At 42.9% G+C, this 19,396-nt stretch overlaps 1 protein-coding gene across 2 annotated transcripts in view; it reads left to right on the forward strand.

Annotated features, from left to right (window-relative positions):
- LOC132384916 (all-trans-retinol 13,14-reductase-like) overlaps nt 1-19,396 on the forward strand; it is a 42,300-nt gene that overhangs the window by 18,048 nt on the left and 4,856 nt on the right. For both annotated transcript variants that reach the window (XM_059956548.1, XM_059956547.1), the window contains exons 7-10: nt 1,190-1,328; nt 11,953-12,062; nt 12,677-12,843; nt 13,596-13,755. In XM_059956548.1, the coding sequence (XP_059812531.1) occupies nt 1,190-1,328; nt 11,953-12,062; nt 12,677-12,843; nt 13,596-13,755 (576 nt within the window). The remainder of the gene's footprint in view (nt 1-1,189; nt 1,329-11,952; nt 12,063-12,676; nt 12,844-13,595; nt 13,756-19,396) is intronic.

Raw genomic sequence — 19,396 nt, forward strand, 5'->3', positions numbered from 1 at the left:
TGACTTATCTACCGACAGACCTTTCAGTTTCCCAAGAACCTTCTATCTAGTTATGGTGACTTCACATACTTCATGAACCCTGACACCTGGAGCTTCTACCATACTCCTAGTGCTGTACCATACTTACTCTGTTCATCCCCTTGATCTGAGATGTCCCTGGCCCTGGAACCCAGGAGGCAACATACCATCCGTGAACCTCATTCTCACCCACAGAACTTCCTGGTCCATTCCCCTAACTAATGAATTGCCTCTCACCACAATGTGCCTCTTCTTTTTCTCCCCACTTTCCCTTTTGAGTCATGGAGCTGGACTCAATGCCAGAGACATGACCACTGTGACTTTCCTGTGTTAGGTCACCCCTTCACACCCCCACCCCCCCAAAAAAAAGTATCCAATGTGATATACCTGTTGCTGAAGGGGATGGCCATAGGGATACTCTGCACTGGCTCCTTAACCCCTTGCTCCTTCCTGCTCATCACCCAGTTTCTTGTGTCCTATACCTTGGGTGTAACTCCCTCTCTATGTCCTATTTATTACCCCTTCAGCCTCCTGAATGATCCGGAGTTCATTCAGCTCCAACTCCTCAATGCAGAGTTTTAGAAACTGCAGCTGGGTGCACATCTTGCAATTGTAGACCTCAGGGACACTGGAGGTCTCCCTGCTTCCCAAATACTACGAGAGGGAGTATTCCACTATCCCAATTATTGATCGAACAAGTATGTCTGTGACCATGTTCTTCTTCAGTTTCCAGGCCAGGCCAGAATAGCCTGGACTGGAAGCTGAAGAAGGGTCTTGGCCTGAAACGTCGGCTGTTTGTTCATTTCTGACCTGCTAAGTTCCTTCAGTATCTTGTATGTGTTGCTTTGGACTGCAAGCTTCTATGATCTCAGCAACAATGGTGCAAAATAACTTAAACAGTATTGCCTGGTTTGATGTAGGCCTATTAGCATACCACCATTGTCTTGTGTTTGGCTGATGTCCAGTGGTCTGGCTGAGCTCCATCTTGGTCATTTCTGAGGAACTCACAGTGGTTTTTTAGCCATTTATCATTGTCTTGATGGCATTTTAGATCAAGGCAACAGAAAAAACAATCCTGTTAGACTTGCCAATAATATCTGGGAGCATGAAAATAATTACTTCAGTGGTAGGCAGATCTGATGGTAATTAATCTTCTCTGTTGGCTCCACAGCAATCCAGGCACTGCTGAGCTCACTACACCATGGAGTGGGAGGATTAAGCGTATTTGTTGGCCTTAATGGTACTGCAGAAGAGTTGGGGTTGAAAGCAGCAAATTACTGGTTCTTTGAGGAGAATGATATTGATGAGCTGTAAGTCAATCTAGTGCTTTAAATGATGACAAAACTTCTAGTAGATAACTTTCCTATATTCGTTAGATTGAATTTTGTGAAATAGCATGAATGTGGTTCACAATATAAACCATAAAACTATAATACGTAGGAGCAGAACTAGCTCATTTGGCCTATCAAGACTGCACCGCTATTCCATCATGGCTGATCTGTTATCTCTCTTAACCCTATTCTCCTGCCTTCTTGTAAGCTGATCAAGAACCAGTCAATCTCTGACTCAAATATACCCAATGATTTGGCCTCCACAACCATCTGTGGCAGCGAATTCCACAGATTCACCACTGGGGACAGAAATTCTTCCTCATCTCTGTTCCAAAAGGATGTCCCTTAATTCTGAGGCAGTGCCCTGATTTTGGCTTGCTTTATTATGAGGAAGTATTACTGATATTCTTGAAATGACTTGGAATCTCAAATGGTTTATATACAGTATTTCAATCTGGTCATGCTGTGAGCAGCTGTGAGGAAAATTATTGACTCGTTACTATAACTTGTTTCCAATTTTCTTTGAACACTTTCATTTATTGGTTATAAAAATATTGAATGCAAGGAAAAGTTATGGTAGGATGGATGACCACAGGCAGAAGGTACTGCATAATAGGAACCAGAACTGTCAGGCTGGGTAACAGCTGCTTCCCCCAGAGTATTAGTCGTCTTAACACACTGCCCCTACTCCCAGCTCCTCAACTCATGGACACACTCATTCTGCACTGGTCACCTTTCATCTTCTATTGCTGCTGTTTCACGTATTTATACTGCTGCTTGTTTTATTATAATAGTGTCAGTAACATTACACTGCCTTACATAAACACATACCTCACATTTTGTCAATCTTCAGGCCATGCCTCTCAGGGACTTGATGTTATTTTGTGATGTGTGTGTGACTATATGCACTCTGTTTTGCATCTTGGCCCCATAGGAATTGTTTCATGTAGCTGTATACATGTGTATGTTGGAATGACAATAAATTTGAACTTCAATTTCAACTGTGCAATCATGATGAATCCAATCAAAGTTGCCAACCCAAGAACGGAGAGAAACTGGACAGAACCCTAACCCAAAACTTTGGTGTATTTGGGATAAACCTAATCTAACTAGGAAAGAGAGAGCAGCCCTGAAAGAGCTTAGAGCATATATGTCAAACTCAAGGCCCACGGTAGAATTATCTTTGGCCCGCGAGATAATATCTAATTACTATTAAAGCTGGCCCCAGTAATCGAAGCGCCTATGGCATATGATATGGCTAATGCTGAGTTTATTCAGGTACCAGGTTTTCAGGGTTTTTAGTGTTTATTCGGTTTCCCTGGTTTATTTCCTGAATATCATTAATGAATAAATTTTTTTTCTATTAGAGCTGGCCCACCGGTATATTGCATGCACCACTAATACTACAAATCCCACAATGCACTGCCAGTGCATTGCTCGCGCTTGCCTTACTCTCTCATCAGCATCCTTATGGCGCTAGTCACGTGTGGTCAACTTTCAGCTATCCCTCACCCCAAAAATGGCTGAACGAAAGGTGGACTTTGAAAACAGGGGTTTTCAAGGCAGGTGGGAGGCAGAGTATATGTTCGCAGATATAAAGGGCAAACCTGTTTGTCTTGTGTGTGGAGACAGTGTGGCTGTAATTAAAGAATATAACGTAAGACGACACTATGAAACGAAACACCACGACAAATACAAGCATCTGGACAAGAAACAGAAGCCCGCGATGTGCGGTCAAAAGAGTGGATTGGTGGGCAGGATCCAGGAGAAGATGCGGGAGGAAAACGGCGCAGGTGAGCTGACAGCTTATCACTGCATCATACACCAGGAATCGTTGTGTGGCAAAGCCTTGAAAATGGAACATATAATGAGCACCATAACACGAGCAGTTAACTTCATAAGAGCCAAAGGTTTAAATCACCGTGAATTCAAGTCGTTTCTGGAGGAGTTGGGTTCAGAATATAATGATTTGCCCTATCACACAGAGGTGCGATGGTTAAGCCAAGGAAAAGTGCTGAAAAGATGTCTCGAGTTGCATGAGGAGATCTGTCAGTTCGTGGAAAGCAAAGGGAAAGACACAACAGAGCTCCGGGATAAAAAGTTGCTTTGTGAAATGGCGTTTCTGTGTGACATCACGAGCCATCTCAATGCGCTCAACCTGCAGCTTCAGGGGCGGGGTCGTGTGATCACAGACATGTACACTGCAGTGAGGGCTTTTAAAACCAAGCTGCGCCTGTGGGAGACGCAGATGCAGCAAGAAAACTTGAGCCATTTTCCGTGTTGCCAAACTATGAAAGAGCAGGTTTCTACCGCAGTGTTCCCACGTGCAAAGTTTGCCGAAAAACTTAGCATACTTGGTGCCGACTTCACACGGCGATTTGCCGACTTTGAAGCCCAAAAAAGCAGGTTTGAACTGCTCAGTAATCCATTTGCAGCTGACGTGGAAAGCGCACCAACCAACATACAAATGGAGCTGTTTGAACTCCAATGTGGTGACACACTCAAGGCAAAGTATGACTCGGTGGGCGCTGCACAGTTTCTATGTTTCATTCCTGACACAATGCCCCAGCTGCGTACCCAAGCTGCCCAAATGCTCTCTATGTTTGGCAGCACATATCTGACTGAACAACTGTTCTCTTTGATGAAGATAAACAAAACATCCACACAGGAGTCGTCTTTCTGATGAACACCTTCACTCAATTCTGAGGATTTCCTCAGCTCAGAGCCTGACTCCAAACATTGATGAACTTGCATCCAAGATGAGATACCAAGTATCTGGCTTAGACTAGTGTGAATCACAGAGTGTTGGCCTGTGGAAAAATGTTTTCATTAGAAATTATTCTGGAAAAGCTGCAGATAAAGCCATAAGAAATAAATGCAACTGATTTTTTATTTATTTAATGTTCAATGTTGTTTTTGTAGGCAATAACCTAAGCTTTGTTAGTTCCAGGTTAATATGTGTAATAAATTCATGTCAATAAGTTTTGCAATAAACGCTGAACCAGTCCGGCCCTCGACTTGTACCAATTTTTAAATTTTGGCTCACTGTGTATTTGAGTTTGACACCCCTGCGTTAGGTCTACATTTGTGTTTGCTAATGCTTGATTTCAAACGGTTTATTAATGGAAAAGGTATGGCTCCCAAAACAATCTTAGCCGAAATAGCATTGTTTCTTTCTCGTTGCCTACTTTCTTGTAATCTACGTCTGTAAGTTAATACCAATCATAAAAAGAATGCTTGCTAGGCAATCTGCTTCATAAAAAATGAAATTCGTAAAGTGAAACAATTTTAGATATAGCAGAGACTGAGACACATGAGAGCAGGTTGAAAAAATGAAGGCAACAAAAGCTGTGGGAGCACGCACGTGTGCATTCGCGCGTGCACAACTGGTCCGGCCCGCATGAAGTCGCATTTTTCTCAATCCAGCCCGTGACCTAAAATGAGTTTGACACCCCTGGCTTAGTGGAAATGAGATTGTTATCAAACTAGCAGATAAAGAGAGCAGTAGAGGCAACAATACCTGTTAGAGGCACACAGACAATTAAACAACCCAGAACTCTACATTAAACTGCAGGAACCCATGCACGAGTAAACACAGGAGAAAATTAAGAACATTTTGGAAGAACTGAAGAGGGCTAACTATCTTAAAGAAAAACAAGTGGAGTATCTGACAGGGACACAGCCATGGGTATGGAAGTTGTGTACTCTCCCCAAAATATGCAAGAACACAGACTGCTGAACCGTTCCTGGAAAATACCTTCCGGCAAGCCCATCGTCTTAGACTGGCAATGAGTCACACAGGACAGCTAAGTACATGGATGCTTTCCTTAACCAGCTATGGAAAAACCACCCCAGCTACATCAAGGACACTTGCCATTTCATCCAGGTAGTCAATTCTATGTCAGTGCCCCTGGAGGCTATACTTTTTGCCATGGGCATTGTTTCTATATTGGTGTATAGACTTTCAAACGGGGGTATCCTCCGGTAAAACCCTCATCCAGAGAGACTGGACGAAGCCTTGGTAAAACTCCTTTATGTCAGCCTGGCAAAGAATGACTTTGAATTCAATGATGAATCCTACTTCCAAGTTAAGGGCATAGCAATGGGAAAGAAGTTTGCTCCAGCCTTGCCAATATATACATGGCAAAGTGGGAGAAAATATTTTATCCTAAGGGCCCGAAAAAAGCCATATGCCTGTACAGATACTTGGACAACATCTGGGGTGTGTGAACACATTGTGAGTCAGAATTGGAAGAATTCATCCAAATCCTGGACACTTATGATCCATCCATTAAAGTTAAGGCTGCAACAAGCAGGAAGAGTACTGATTTCCTGGACAGCATGGTGCTTAAACTAGCACCAGAAAATGGTAGCCAGAAACTAGCCACCAAAGTATTTTTTTTTTAAAACCACAGACACCCACACCCTCCTGCATACAAGTAGCTACCATCCCAAACACACTTTCGCAGATTTTGTCAAATGTACAAAGGTTTCACCTCATTTGTACCAGGGCTGAGGACTTTCACCAGGCCACTACTATCCTCTTCACTGCACTTAGACATGGGGCTATAGTAGATGAAAACTTCAAAAAGTCAGATTTGACATGTTTAAAAGTGCCACAAATCCCAGACCACAGAACAATATAGCAAGGAGACTACCACTCATAACAGGACACAGAGAGATGGTGGACGATATCCACGGACAGTCAAAACCCATTTTGAGGATGTCAAAGCAGAGGGGGGGGGGGGCACTGGGTCAATGGACTATAGTTTCAGCATTCAAGAGGGGTAAAAACTTAGGGACATACTAGTCAGTACCAAACTGTAGGGTCAGAAGCTGCAGGACATGCAAATATGTTGGAATCTCAAAGAGCTACTGGAAAGTGGGCCCAGATAGAGCAGAGAATAACTTGTGAACAGTAGAACCTGGTATATACGATTCAGTGTAAACAATCTCACATAATATGCATGGGGAGACAGGTAACAAAGGCTTACAGGGTACCTCAGTAATATTACTAGACAAAACCAGAACAGACTGGTTAGCAGACACTTCCTGCACTGTGGAATTCTTTCTGTGGAAATCCTGGGCCTGCAAACTAACATAAACTGGTCAAAGGTTCAAAGAAAAAAAGCAGAGAGAAGATGGACTGAAACACTACAGACACGTGTCCTAAATGAAGCCTAAAAATATAGGCTAGACAATAAAAACATACTCCCCACTATATCAACATTAGGCCCAATAATTAAGCCAAAAATAGCTTGATTAGATTGAGAAAATCAGAGCAGGTATAAGAGGATAATCTTTCATTTAATCAGGGTGGCCTGCTTTTGCATTGAACCAACCCTACCCCGAACCCTAACATCTATATCCCTCCAACCCTAAGACCTAAGCTCTCTCCCCACTGGAGGACTAAGTCCATTCTGGTAATTTTAAAACTAAAATGGAATTAACAAGGAGCAAGATGCCAATGAAGGCAAGTAGAGGACTAGGATAATGAAGATGTGGGCCAAAAAACAAAGTGGTAGGGTGAAGTGATACGGCATCTCCTGTATATGAGCTACAAACACTAGAGGGACATTTTTCCCATTGCCTGTATAATCACAACCTAACCCTTTGGTGTATTTCTCATTACACATACTGACACATCACCCATTCCCTGAACTAAAAACAAACTAGTTTCAATTCCACATCCAAATAATTTCAGCTTCTATTGATGAAAAATTAGAATTTTAAAGATGTATGAAAAAAATCACATGATGGGTGAAAGTTGTACAGGTAGACAAGAAACACAAAGATCTGATTAAAACATGTTGATTCACATTTGTCCACAGCAGCAGGTTCATAAGAATGATCCCAGGAATGAAAGGGTTAATGCGAGAGGAGCGTTTGATGGCTGTAGGTCTGTACTTGCAGGAGTTTAGAAGAATGGGGGGGGGGGAATCTCATTAAAACCTATCAAATATTGAAAGGCCTAGATAGAGTGGATATGGAGAGGATGTTGCATGTAGTGGGGGAGTCTAGGACCAGAGGGCACAGACTCAGAATAGGAATGTTCATTTAGAACAGAGATGAGTTTCTTTAGCCAGAGCATGGTGAATCTGGAATTCATTGCCACAGATGACTGCAGAGGCTAAATCATTGGGAATATTTAAAGAGAGATTGATAGATTCTTGATTAAGGGTGTCAAAGGTTACAGGGAGAAGACATGAGAGTGGAGTTGAGAGAGATAATAAATCAGCCATGATGCAATGGCAAAGTTGACTTGATGGGCAAATGGCCTCATTCTGCTCCTTTGTTTTATGGTCTTGTATTAGTTTACTTAAGTAAAGCCTCCATTCCAACATCTCCCACTCTCTTTTCTGTTATGCGCTTGTCACCATGGCATTGCAATTGGAGTCTGTCAAGACTTGGGACCAACATTTGGTCTCTCTTCCACAATTCCCCACCCAGCCACCTCCCATTGTTCTTGCACACTGTTATCAATAATGCCAGACAGGTGGCACAACTCATGGACAAAACTGCCAGTGTTTTAGCCTGTAGACTCCAGCACACTCAAGCCCCACAATTAACAGAGAACTGTTAGCAATGGGTAGAACATGGAGGTGGCTCTGAGAAATCCACAAACTTGCTGAGAACCAGAAATAAAGATTAACTTTATTTGTTATACAGGTTTCCCCCACTATTCAAAGGTAGAGCGTTCCTATGAAACAGTTCGTAAGCCAGAATGTCGTAAAGTGAAAAGAAGCAATTACCATTCATTTATATGGGAAAAATTTGTGAGCGTTCGCAGACCCAAAAAATAACCTACCAAATCATGTCAAATAACACATAAAAACCTAAAATAACAGTAACATATAGTAAAAGCAGGAATGATCTGATAAATACACAGCCTATATAATGTAGGAATACTTTTCTGCAATTATTGCAGCGCTGTCCACCACAGCAAAAATCTCACACAAGCGCTCTCAGCAGCGCTCGCGGCAAGAACACTCGGCACAAGCGCTCCCGGCCGAAGCACTCTTTCCAGTAACATTTAAGCTATGAAGCTACCAAGTAACATACAAAAATTCACATCAGTTATAAAGTAGAAATAATGTATGCCCAGTGTAGTTTCACTTACAGGAATTGGGAAGACAGTGAGCACACTGATAATGGTGTGTTTAGGCTGAGTCGTCGGAGGTTGGGGTGGTGGGAGGTAGAGGAGATTGGGGTGTCATCTCATCGTCGTCTGTTTCCATCAGGGCAGGCAGGTCACCTTCTGTGTCTGCCTGCCTCGATGTTGAAGGTCAAGTTTTGTCGTCTGCTGTGGCTGATGTGGGAGGATCGATAAACGACAGTGTGCTTGACTGCTTAGCCTCGCGCATTTTTCTATCATTCAGCTCTTTGTAAGCACTCAAACCATCCTGCAAATATGCCCTAAACCTATGTACCCTTTCAAAATTAAAGTCATACTTTTCTGCAATCATTGCAGCGTTGTCAATTGCAGCAAAAATCTCACGCAATGGCTTCACGTTCAGTTCCTGGACGACGTTACTTTCAGACCATTCGCTACTGCGTTCGGCTTCAATTATTATCTTTTCCTCTTCATCTGTCAGTTCTTGGTCATGGGATGCCAAAACCTCTTCAACATCATCTTCGTCAACTTCCACAAACGCTTTATTATGTCTAGTTTTACGCTAATTGTAACACCCTTACCCACTCTTTTAGGCTTTTCCGATACTTTAGAACTCATCTTGCTAACGGATGCACAAAATAAATCGTCATAAAGCACAGATGCTCACAGGCACGTGTTTAAGCAATGCCGGCTAGAATGCAGTTCCGGGGGAGGAGCTTGGCTGCTTGGCGCACGCGCTGCTGTTTATCACACGCTGCCTTTTTTCATAACAGTGAAAACACCTTCTGTTAGAGAAAACAGGTAACTAATGTAAGTTTTTCATAACAGTGAGGTGACGTAGAGCGAACGTTCAAAAAGCGGCAGACATCTGTATGTCAGAGCATTTAGTAAAATGCATCATTTATGACAAATCAAATGTGAGGATTGTGCTGGGCAAGTGTTGCTTTGCTTCTAGTGCCAACATCGCATGCCCACAACTTGCTAACCTTAATTGTACATCTTTGCAATGTGGGGGGATCCAGGAACACCTGGAGGAAACCCACATGGTCACGGGGAGAATATACAAACTGCTTACAGACAGCAGTGGGAATCGAACCCCTATCTTACAGCTGGTGCTGTAAAGTATTGCGCTGGCCATTACGTTACTGTGCTGTCCTTTTGCTACCATGCTATCTTTGTGCATATTGCTAAGAATTTTTCAGGACTGGCATTTCTGTTATGTAAGAAGAATGACAGAAACAGATCTGCCATGATATCAATGAACATTTGATGGTAGGGTGAAGGAACCATGGGTGACAAGTGAAGTGGAAAATCTAGTCAGGTGGAAGAAGGCAGCATACACGAGGTTTAGGAAGCAAGGAATTGAGGAATATAGGGTAGCAAGAAAGGAGCTTAAGAAGGGGCTGAGAAGAGCAAGAAGGGGGCATGAGAAGGCCTTGGCGAGTAGGGTAAAGGAAAACCCCAAGGCATTCTTCAATTATGTGAAGAACAAAAGGATAACAGGAGTGAAGGTAGAACTGATTAAAGGTGGGAAAATGTGCCTGGAGGCTATGGAAGTGAGTGAGGTCCTCAATGAATACTTCTCTTCGGTATTCACCACTGAGAGGGAACTTTATGATGGTGAGGACAATATGAGTGAGGTTGATATTCTGGAGCATGTTGATATTAAGGGAGAGGAGGTGTTGGAGTTGTTAAAATACATTAGGACGGATAAGTCCCCGGGGCCTGACGGAATATTCCCCAGGCTGCTCCACGAGGCAAGGGAAGAGATTGCTGAACCTCTGACTGGGATCTTTATGTCCCTGTTGTCCACAGGAATGGTACCGGAGGATTGGAGGGAGGCGAATGTTGTCCCCTTGTTCAAAAAAGGTAGTAGGGATAGTCCAGGTAATTATAGACCAGTGAGCCTTACGTCTGTGGTGGGAAAGCTGTTGGAAAAGATTCTTAGAGATAGGATCTGTGGGATTTAGAGAATCATGGTCTGATCAGGGACAGTCAGTATGGCTTAGTGAAGGGCAGATCGTGTCTAACAAGCCTGATAGAGTCCTTTGAGGAGGTGACCAGGCATATAGATGAGGGTAGTGCAGTGGATGTGATCTACATGGATCTTAGTAAGGCATTTGACAAGTTTCCACACGGTAGGCTTATTCAGAAAGTCAGAAGGCATAGGATCCAGGGAAGTTTGGCCAGGTGGATTCAGAATTGGCTTGCCTGCAGAAAGCAGAGGGTCGTGGTGGAGGGAGTACATTCAGATTGGAGGGTTGTGACTAGTGGTGTCCCACAAGGATCGGTTCTGGGACCTCTACTTTTAGTGATTTTTATTAACGACCTGGATGTTGGGGTAGAAGGGTGGGTTGGCAAGTTTGCAGATGACACAAATGTTGGTGGTGTTGTAGATAGTGTAGAGGATTGTCAAAGGTTGCAGAGAGACATTGATAGGATGCAGAAGTGGGCTGAGAAGTGGCAGATGGAGTTCAACCCGGAGAAGTGTGAGGTGGTGCACTTTGGAAGGACAAACTCCAAGGCAGAGTACAAAGTAAATGGCAGGATACTTGGTAGTGTGGAGGAGCAGAGGGATCTGGGGGTACATGTCCAAAGATCCCTGAAAGTTGCCTCACAGGTAGATAGGGTAGTTAAGAAAGCTTTCATAAGTCGAGGGATAGAGTTTAAGAGTCGCGATGTAATGATGCAGCTGTATAAAACTCTAGTTAGGCCACACTTGGAGTACTGTGTCCAGTTCTGGCCGCCTCAGTATAGGAAGGATGTGGAAGCATTGGAAAGGCTACAGAGGAGATTTACCAGGATGCTGCCTGGTTTAGAGAGTATGCATTATGATCAGAGATTAAGGGAGCTAGGGCTTTACTCTTTGGAGAGAAGGAGGATGAGAGGAGACATGATAGAGCTGTACAAGATATTAAGAGGAATAGACAGAGTGGACAGCCAGCACCTCTTCCCCAGGGCACCACTGCTTAGTACAAGAGGACATGGCTTTAAGGTAAGGGGGATATTAGAGGAAGGTTTTTCACTCAGAGAGTGGTTGGTGCGTGGAATGCACTGTCTGAGTCAGTGGTGGAGGTAGATACACTAGCGAAGTTTAAGAGATTACTAGACAGGTATATGGAGGAATTTAAGGTGGGGGGTTATATGGGAGGCAGGGTTTGAAGGTCCGCACAACGTTGTGGGCCAAAGGGCCTGTAATGTGCTGTACTATTCTATGTTCTATGTTGTATGGCCATTTCCTGTCCCTGTGACCCTGATTTCTGAATTATCTGCATTAAGAGCAGGCATATTGAGGGAACCCTTGGGGATGACTTACTAACTGGTTACATCTCAAAGATTATTGAATGTAATGTTTTAACTATTCTGAGAATCTGACAGATTGAGAGAAAGAATTTTCTTCTGGATTATTAAATTACAATCTGCTATGCAAATTCCAAGGTTATTAAATGAATAAAGTGCTAGTTGTACTTTTCATTGGTGTTATTTCAGATACACAAATTACTTCTCACTCAAGGATAAAGATTTCACTGAAAGATGTCCAATGACATTTGTATCCTTTCCATCAGCTAAAGATCCTACTTGGAATGACAGGTTTGAAGGTAATTGGCAGCACGCATTGATTTAAAAGCTTTACACCAATATTGCACCTTGCATTATAGTCGCTCCCTAACAGGTCTCTAAGAAAGCATAACATTGTTGAACAGGTATCTGAAGATCTTTGGTTTGATGTCTTGTTCACAAGATTAGGTGATCCCTCTTAGGCATCAGGGGCCCTACTTAAAGCTGGAAAGGGAATATGAGCCATTCTTGCCTGGGTTTCTGTTATTAGATATGGATGCCATTCATTGATTTAAGATGAAACCAAGAATCAATTCACTTGCAGTGATAATTAACAGCATAATTAACTGCTCACATCTGAAAAGTGACCAAAACACAATTGAGGAATGACCAGCAACCATCCTTTTCCAAGCTACATCAAAATACTTATCATGTTTCCCTTACCATAAGCATAACTTCAGAAGCTTGCACTGGAGTAGCTTCACCACCCTGGGGAAGGACTGAACTTGCCAGTTATGACCATGTTTTTGGGCATTCAAGTCTTCAAAAGCACAATATTATCAGCAAGGACAATTCTGCTCATCTTAAAATGAGAAAAACACAATTCAAAGAAATACTTGCTTTTTTAATAAAAAAGCTACTTCTGTATTTATAGGCAAATCCAGTATGATTATAGTGACCATAGTACGTTATGAGTGGTTTGAAAACTGGAAAGATGAACGTGTGAAGAAGCGAGGAGAAGACTATGAAAATTTAAAGGCGGATATTGCCAGAAGTTTGATTGACCAAACTACTGAGTACTTTCCACAACTCAAAGACAAGGTATGCTTACTTTGTATCATATAATAACAAACTATCTTGTATTTGCAATGATAAAGTATTAAATGGTGAAAGTTGTTTTTCATAGATATATTGCAAGGGTAAAAAAATTATTTATGCTACAGTAAGATAAATTGAAAGATTAACAGTTAAGAAACATCCTAGGATGGGAGTTTTTGGTGATATTTAATTGACAGTGAGAAATAAATGGCTTATACAAGGAAATTAATTTTTAGCAGAGAAGTTAATTATTAATACAAGAGATTCTGCAGATGTTGGAAATCCTGAGCAACACACACAAAATGCTAGAGGAATTCAGCAGGTCAGGCAGGATCTGTGGAAATGAATAAGCAGTTGACTTTTTGAGCTGAGACCCTTCATCAGGGAGTTAAGTGAATTGGTAGATAGGTTCAAGGTGATTGAGGGAAAAAAATCTTGATCCACTCATTCAGTAGCAAGCCTCTGGAATGCTGGCAGAAAAGCTGATTGAGATCAATATTGTATTTTGTACATTATGTACTAGGATGAGCTATAACATGCTAGTCTATAGACCGAGAACATGGAAATTGGGTTAACTAACTATCCTTTCATGGCAGCGTTGATGTAATGGGCCAAATAGTTGCTTCCTGTCCTGCAAATTTCTACAGCTTTTGTGTCTGTGTCATGAGTACAAATACTTGTAAACTACAGCTGTCATTTCTACTTTCCAATTGTTTTTGTCTAACTTACCTTCTTTCTGTTGGAATACTTTCTAGATTGAGTTCATCAATGTTGGTTCTCCACTCACCAATCAGTTTTACATTGCTGCTTCGCGTGGAGAGATGTACGGTGTTAACCATGATTTGTCCCGGTTCACTCCAGAGAACATTGCCTCCTGTAGAGGAAAAACTCCAGTCAGGAACCTTTACTTAACAGGTATACTACCTCACATCATACAGGAGAAAGAATTTAACATCCAGTATAGAAGCAGTAAGATTTTTTCAATTGGCTTAAAACATTGAAACTCACGCTAAGAGCCAGTGAATGGAATGTAAAGTCTGAAGTGAAAAGTGAGGGCATACATCTTGAGAAATGAGGGGGTTGGAGCTGGACAGTGATGAGCTGAATTACAACTGCAGTGATAAAGGAATAAGAGTTACATTTGTGATAACAACACACTGCACAAATTTGTCTATTATAAGGGGATTGCAGTACCAGCTGTGAAGAGTCAGGGGCAGCAGATAAGAGGGTGGAACGTAGTCAGGTTTGCAGTTTAATGAAGAAATTTTAAAAAACGTTTGAGGTGGATTCCCTGTAAGATTTCCAAGATGGGAGTAGAGAGTAGGGAGTAAGTCAAGAAAGGAAGTACAGATAGCCCAGAAAAATATAGACCAGTGAGTCTTACTTCAGTAGTTGGTAAGTTGATGGAGAAGATCCTGAGAGGCAGGATTTATGAACATTTGGAGAGGTAGAATATGATTAAGTGTAGTCAGCATGGCTTTGTCGAGGGCAGGTCGTGCATTATGAGCCTGATTGAATTTTTTGAGGATGTGACTAAACACATTGATGAAGGTAGAGCTGTAGATGTGGTGTATGTGGATTTCAGCAAGGCATTTGATAAGGTACCCCATGCAAGGCTTATTGAGAAAGTAAAGAGGCACGGGATCCAAGGGGACATTGCATTGTGGATCTAGAACTGGCTTGCCCACAGAAGGCAAAGAGTGGTTGTAGACAGGTCATATTCTGCATGGAGGTCAGTGACCAGCGGGGTGCTTCAGGGATCTGTTCTGGGACCCTTACTCTTCGTGATTTTTATAAATGACCTGGATGAGGAAGTGGAGGGATGGGTTAGTAAGTTTGCTGATGACACAAAGGTTGGGGGTGTTGTGGATAGTGTGGAGGGCTGTCAGAGGTTACAGCAGGACATTGATAGGATGCAAAACTGGGCTGAGAAGTGGCAGATGGAGTTCAACCCAGATAAGTGTGAAGTGGTTCATTTTGGTAGGTTAAATATGATGGCAGAACATAGTATTAATGGTAAGAATCTAGGAGGTGTGGAGGATCAGAGGTATCTTGGGATCTGAGTCCATAGGACAATCAAAGCAGCTGTGCAAGATGACTCTGTGGTTAAGGCATACGGTGCCTTGGCCATCATCAGTCGTGGAATTGAATTTAGGAGCTGTGAGGTAATGTTGCAGCTATATAGGACCCCGGTCAGACCCCACTTGGAGTACTGTGCTCAGTTCTGGTCACCTCACTACAGGAAGGATGTGGAAACCATCGAGGGGGTGTAGAGGAGATTTATAAGGATGTTACCTTGATTGGGGAGCATGCCTTATGAGAATAGGTTGAGTGAACTCGGCCTTTTCTCCTTGGAGCGACGGAGGATGAGAGGTGACCTGATAGAGGTGTATAAGATGATGAGAGGCATTGATTGTGTGGCTAGTCAGAGGCTTTTCCCCAGGGCTGAAATGGCTAGCATGAGAGGGCACAGTTTTAAGGTACTTGGAAGTAGGTACAGAGGAGATGTCAGCGGTAAGTTTTTTGTGCAGAGAGTGGTGAGTGCGTGGAATGGACTGCTGGCAACAGTGGTGGAGTTGGATACGATAGGGTCTTTTAAGAGACTCCTGGATGGCTACATGGAGCTTAGAAAAATAGAGGGCTATAGGTAAGCCAAGTGATTTCTAAGTTAAGGACATCTTCGAAACAACTTTGTGGGCTGAAGGGCCTGTATTGTGTGTAGGTTTTCTATGTTTCTATGGTGGCACCTTCTGACTCAGAGACCACTTTGTTTCTGAGTACTAGTTCGTCCCTGTCCTGTACGCCTTTGTTATGATTGGATAACGCTGCTGTTTATTAAATATACTGTGCACAGTAATTCCACCTCACTAGTGAACTGTTGGACTGCAGAGAGCTCTGCAGCTTGGGCTTGAATTGTGTATGCCATTGCCTACTTCAGACCTCCGTGAGTGAAGCCATAGGAAGAGCTGTGCAAGGAAACAAAAAAGGGGAAAAATGAGCTGGAATCTGGGAATGACAGGTCGAAGTCCTTCAGGCCTGCACTCCCCTCGTTCTTACTGGCAACCGTCCGCTCACTTGGAAATAAACTGGACTACCTGCGCCTGAGACTGAACCAGAGAGAACCATAGAACATTACAGCACAGAAACAGGCCTTTTGGCCCATCTTGGCTGTGCTGAACCATTTTTCTGCCTAGTCCCACTGACCTGCACCTGGACCATATCCCTCCATAGCCCTTTCATCCATGTACCTGTCCAAGTTTTTCTTAAATGTTAAAAGTGAGCCTGCATTCTCCATTTCATCTGGCAGCTGATTCCACACTCCCACCACTCTCTGTGTGAAGAAGCCCCCCCTAATGTTCCCTTTAAACTTTCCCCCTTCACCCATGTCCTCTGGTTTTTTACTCCCCTAGCCTCGGTGGAAGAAGCCTGCTTGCATTCACTCTATCTATAACCACCATAATTTTATACACCTCGATCAACTCTCCCCTCATTCTTCTACACTAGGGGGAATAAAGTCCTAACCTATTCAACCTTTCTCTGTAACTCAGTTTCTCAAGTCCCAGCAACATCCTTGTAAACCTTCTCTGCATTCTTTCAACCTTATTAGTATCCTTCCTGTAATTTGGTGACCAAAATTGCACACAATACTCCAAATTCGGCCTCACCAATGACTTATGCAACCTCACCATAACATTCCAACTCTTATACTCGATACTTTGATTTATAAAGGCCAATGTACCAAAAGCTCCCTTTACTATCCTATCTACCTGTGATGCCACTTTTGGGGAATTTTGTATCTGTATTCCTAGATCCCTCTGTTCTACTGCACTTCTCAGTGTCCTACCATTTACCTTGTATGTTCTACCTTGGTTTTTCCTTCCAAAGTGCAATACCTCACACTTGTCTGTTAAACTCCATCTGCCATTTGTCAGCCCATTTTTCCATCTAGTCCAGTTCCCTCTGCAAGCTTTGAAAACCTTCCTCACTGTCCACTACACCTCCAATCTTTGTATCATCTGCAAATTTGCTGATCCATTTTGCCACATTATCATCCAGATCATTGATATAGATGACAAATAACAATGGACCCAGCACTGATCCCTGCGGCACACCACTAGTCACAGGTCTCCACTCAGAGTAGCAATCCTCCACTACCATTCTCTGGCTTCTCCCATTGAGCCAATGTCTAATCCAATTTACTACCTCACCATGTGTACCTAGCGACTGAATCTTCCTAACTAACCTCCCATGCGGGACCTTGTCAAAGGCCTTACTGAAGTCCACGTAGACAACATCCACTGCCTTCCATTCTCCTTGTAACGTCCTCAAAAAACTCTAATAGATTTGTGAAACATGATCTACCACGCACAAAGCCGTGTTGACCTAATAAGTCCCTGTCTATCTAAATACTTGTAGATCCTATCTCTTGTACTCCTTCCAATAATTTATCTACGACTGACATCAAACTTACCGGCCTATAATTTCCCAGATTACTTTTAGAGCCTTTTTTAAACAACAGAACAACATGAGCTATCCTCTAATCCTCTGGGACCTCAACTGTAGATACTGACATTTTAAATATATCTGCCAGGGCCCCTGCAATTTCAACACTAGTCTCCTTCAAGGTCCGAGGGAATACCCTATCAGATCCTGGGGATTTATCTACTCTGATTTGCTTCAAGATAGCAAGCACCTCCTCCTCTTCAATCTGTATAGGTTCCATGACCTCACGACTTGTCTGCCTTGTTTCCATTGACTCCATTCCAGTTTCCTTAGTAAATACAGATGCAAAAAACCCATTTAAGATCTCCCCCATTTCTTTTGGTTCCATACATAGCTGACCACTCTGATCTTCAAGAGGACCAATTTTATCCCTTACTATCCTTTTGCTCTTAATATACCTGTAGAAGCTCTTAGGATTATCCTTCACTCTGACTGCTAAAGCAACCTCATGTCTTCTCTTAGCTCTCCTGATTTCTTTCTTAAGTACCTTTTTGCACTTTTTATAATCCTCAAGGACCTTATTTGCACCGTTTCCTATACACGTCATACATCTCTCTCTTCTTCTTTATCAGGGTTCCAATATTCCGATAGAACCAAGGTTCGTTATTCTTATTCATTTTGCCTTTAATCCTGACAGGAACATACAAACTCTGCACTCTCAAAATTTCCCCTTTGAAGGCCTCCCACTTACCAATCACATCCTTGCCAGAGAACAACCTGTCCCAATCCACGCTTTTTAGATCCTTTCTCATTTCTTCAAATTTGGCCTTTTTCCAGTTTAGAACCTCAACCCGAGGACCAGATCTATCTTTATCCATGATCAAGTTGAAACTAATGACGTTATGATCACTAGACCCAAAGTGTTCCCCTACACACACTTCTGTCACCTGCCCTAACTCATTTCCTAATCGGAGATCTAATATTGCATCCTCCCTAGTTGGTACCTCTATATATTGATTTAGAAAACTTTCCTGAACACATTTTACAAACTCTAACCCATCTAGACCTTTAACAGCATGGGAGTCCCAATCAATATGAGGAAAATTAAAATCCCCCTACTATCACAACTTTGTCTCTTGCAGTTGTCTGCTATCTCTCTGCAGATTTGCTCCTCCAATTCTCGCTGTTGTAACATTTTACAATGCCATCACCCCCCTCCACCCTTCATTCTTCTGCCTCTATCACGTCTGAAACATTGAGCTGCCAGTCCTGCCCCTCCTGTAGCCAAGTTTCACTAATGGCTACAATGTCATAATTCCATGTGTCAATCCAGACCCTCAGCTCATCTGCCTTTCCCACAATACTCCTCACATTGAAATAGACACACCTCAGAAGATTATTACCACCACACACAACCTTACTATTTGTGACTTTGCATGAACTACTAACATCATTTATTTTTACCCCCGTTCCACTATCTACTCTGGCACTCTGGTTCCCATCCCCCTGCAAATCTACAAACGTTGTAGTTTAAAACCCTCCCCAATAACACTAGCAAACCTCCCTGCAAGTATATTGGTCCCCTTGTAGTTCAGGTGTAACCCGTCTCTCTTGTACAGGTCCCATCTGCCCCAGAAGAGGTCCCAATGATCTAGAAATCTGAAACCCTGCCCCCCTACACCAGATTCTCAGCCATGTGTTCATCTGCCAGAGCATCCTACTCTTACCCTCACGTGGCACAGGTAGCAATCCTGAGATTACCACCCTTGTGGTCCTGCTTTTTAACTTCCTCCCAAGCTCTCTATACTCACTCCTCAGGACCTCCTCACTCTTACTTCCTACGTCATTGGTAACTATGTGTACCATGACATCTGGCTGCTCACCCTCCCATTTCAGAATGCTTTGCACGCGATCAGAGACATCCCTGACCCTGGCACCCGGGAGGCAACAAACCATCTGGGAGTCTCTGTCGCGACCACAGAAACTCCTGTCTGTACCTCTAACTATGGAGTCCCCTATCACTACCGCTCTCCTCTTCTTCCCCCCTCCCTTCTGCACTGCAGAACCAGACTCAGAGATCTGGCTTCTGCAGCTTGTCCCAGGTAAGTCATCC

The sequence above is a fragment of the Hypanus sabinus genome, chromosome X1, assembly GCF_030144855.1.
Source record: "Hypanus sabinus isolate sHypSab1 chromosome X1, sHypSab1.hap1, whole genome shotgun sequence".
NCBI classification, from domain to species: domain Eukaryota; kingdom Metazoa; phylum Chordata; class Chondrichthyes; order Myliobatiformes; family Dasyatidae; genus Hypanus; species Hypanus sabinus.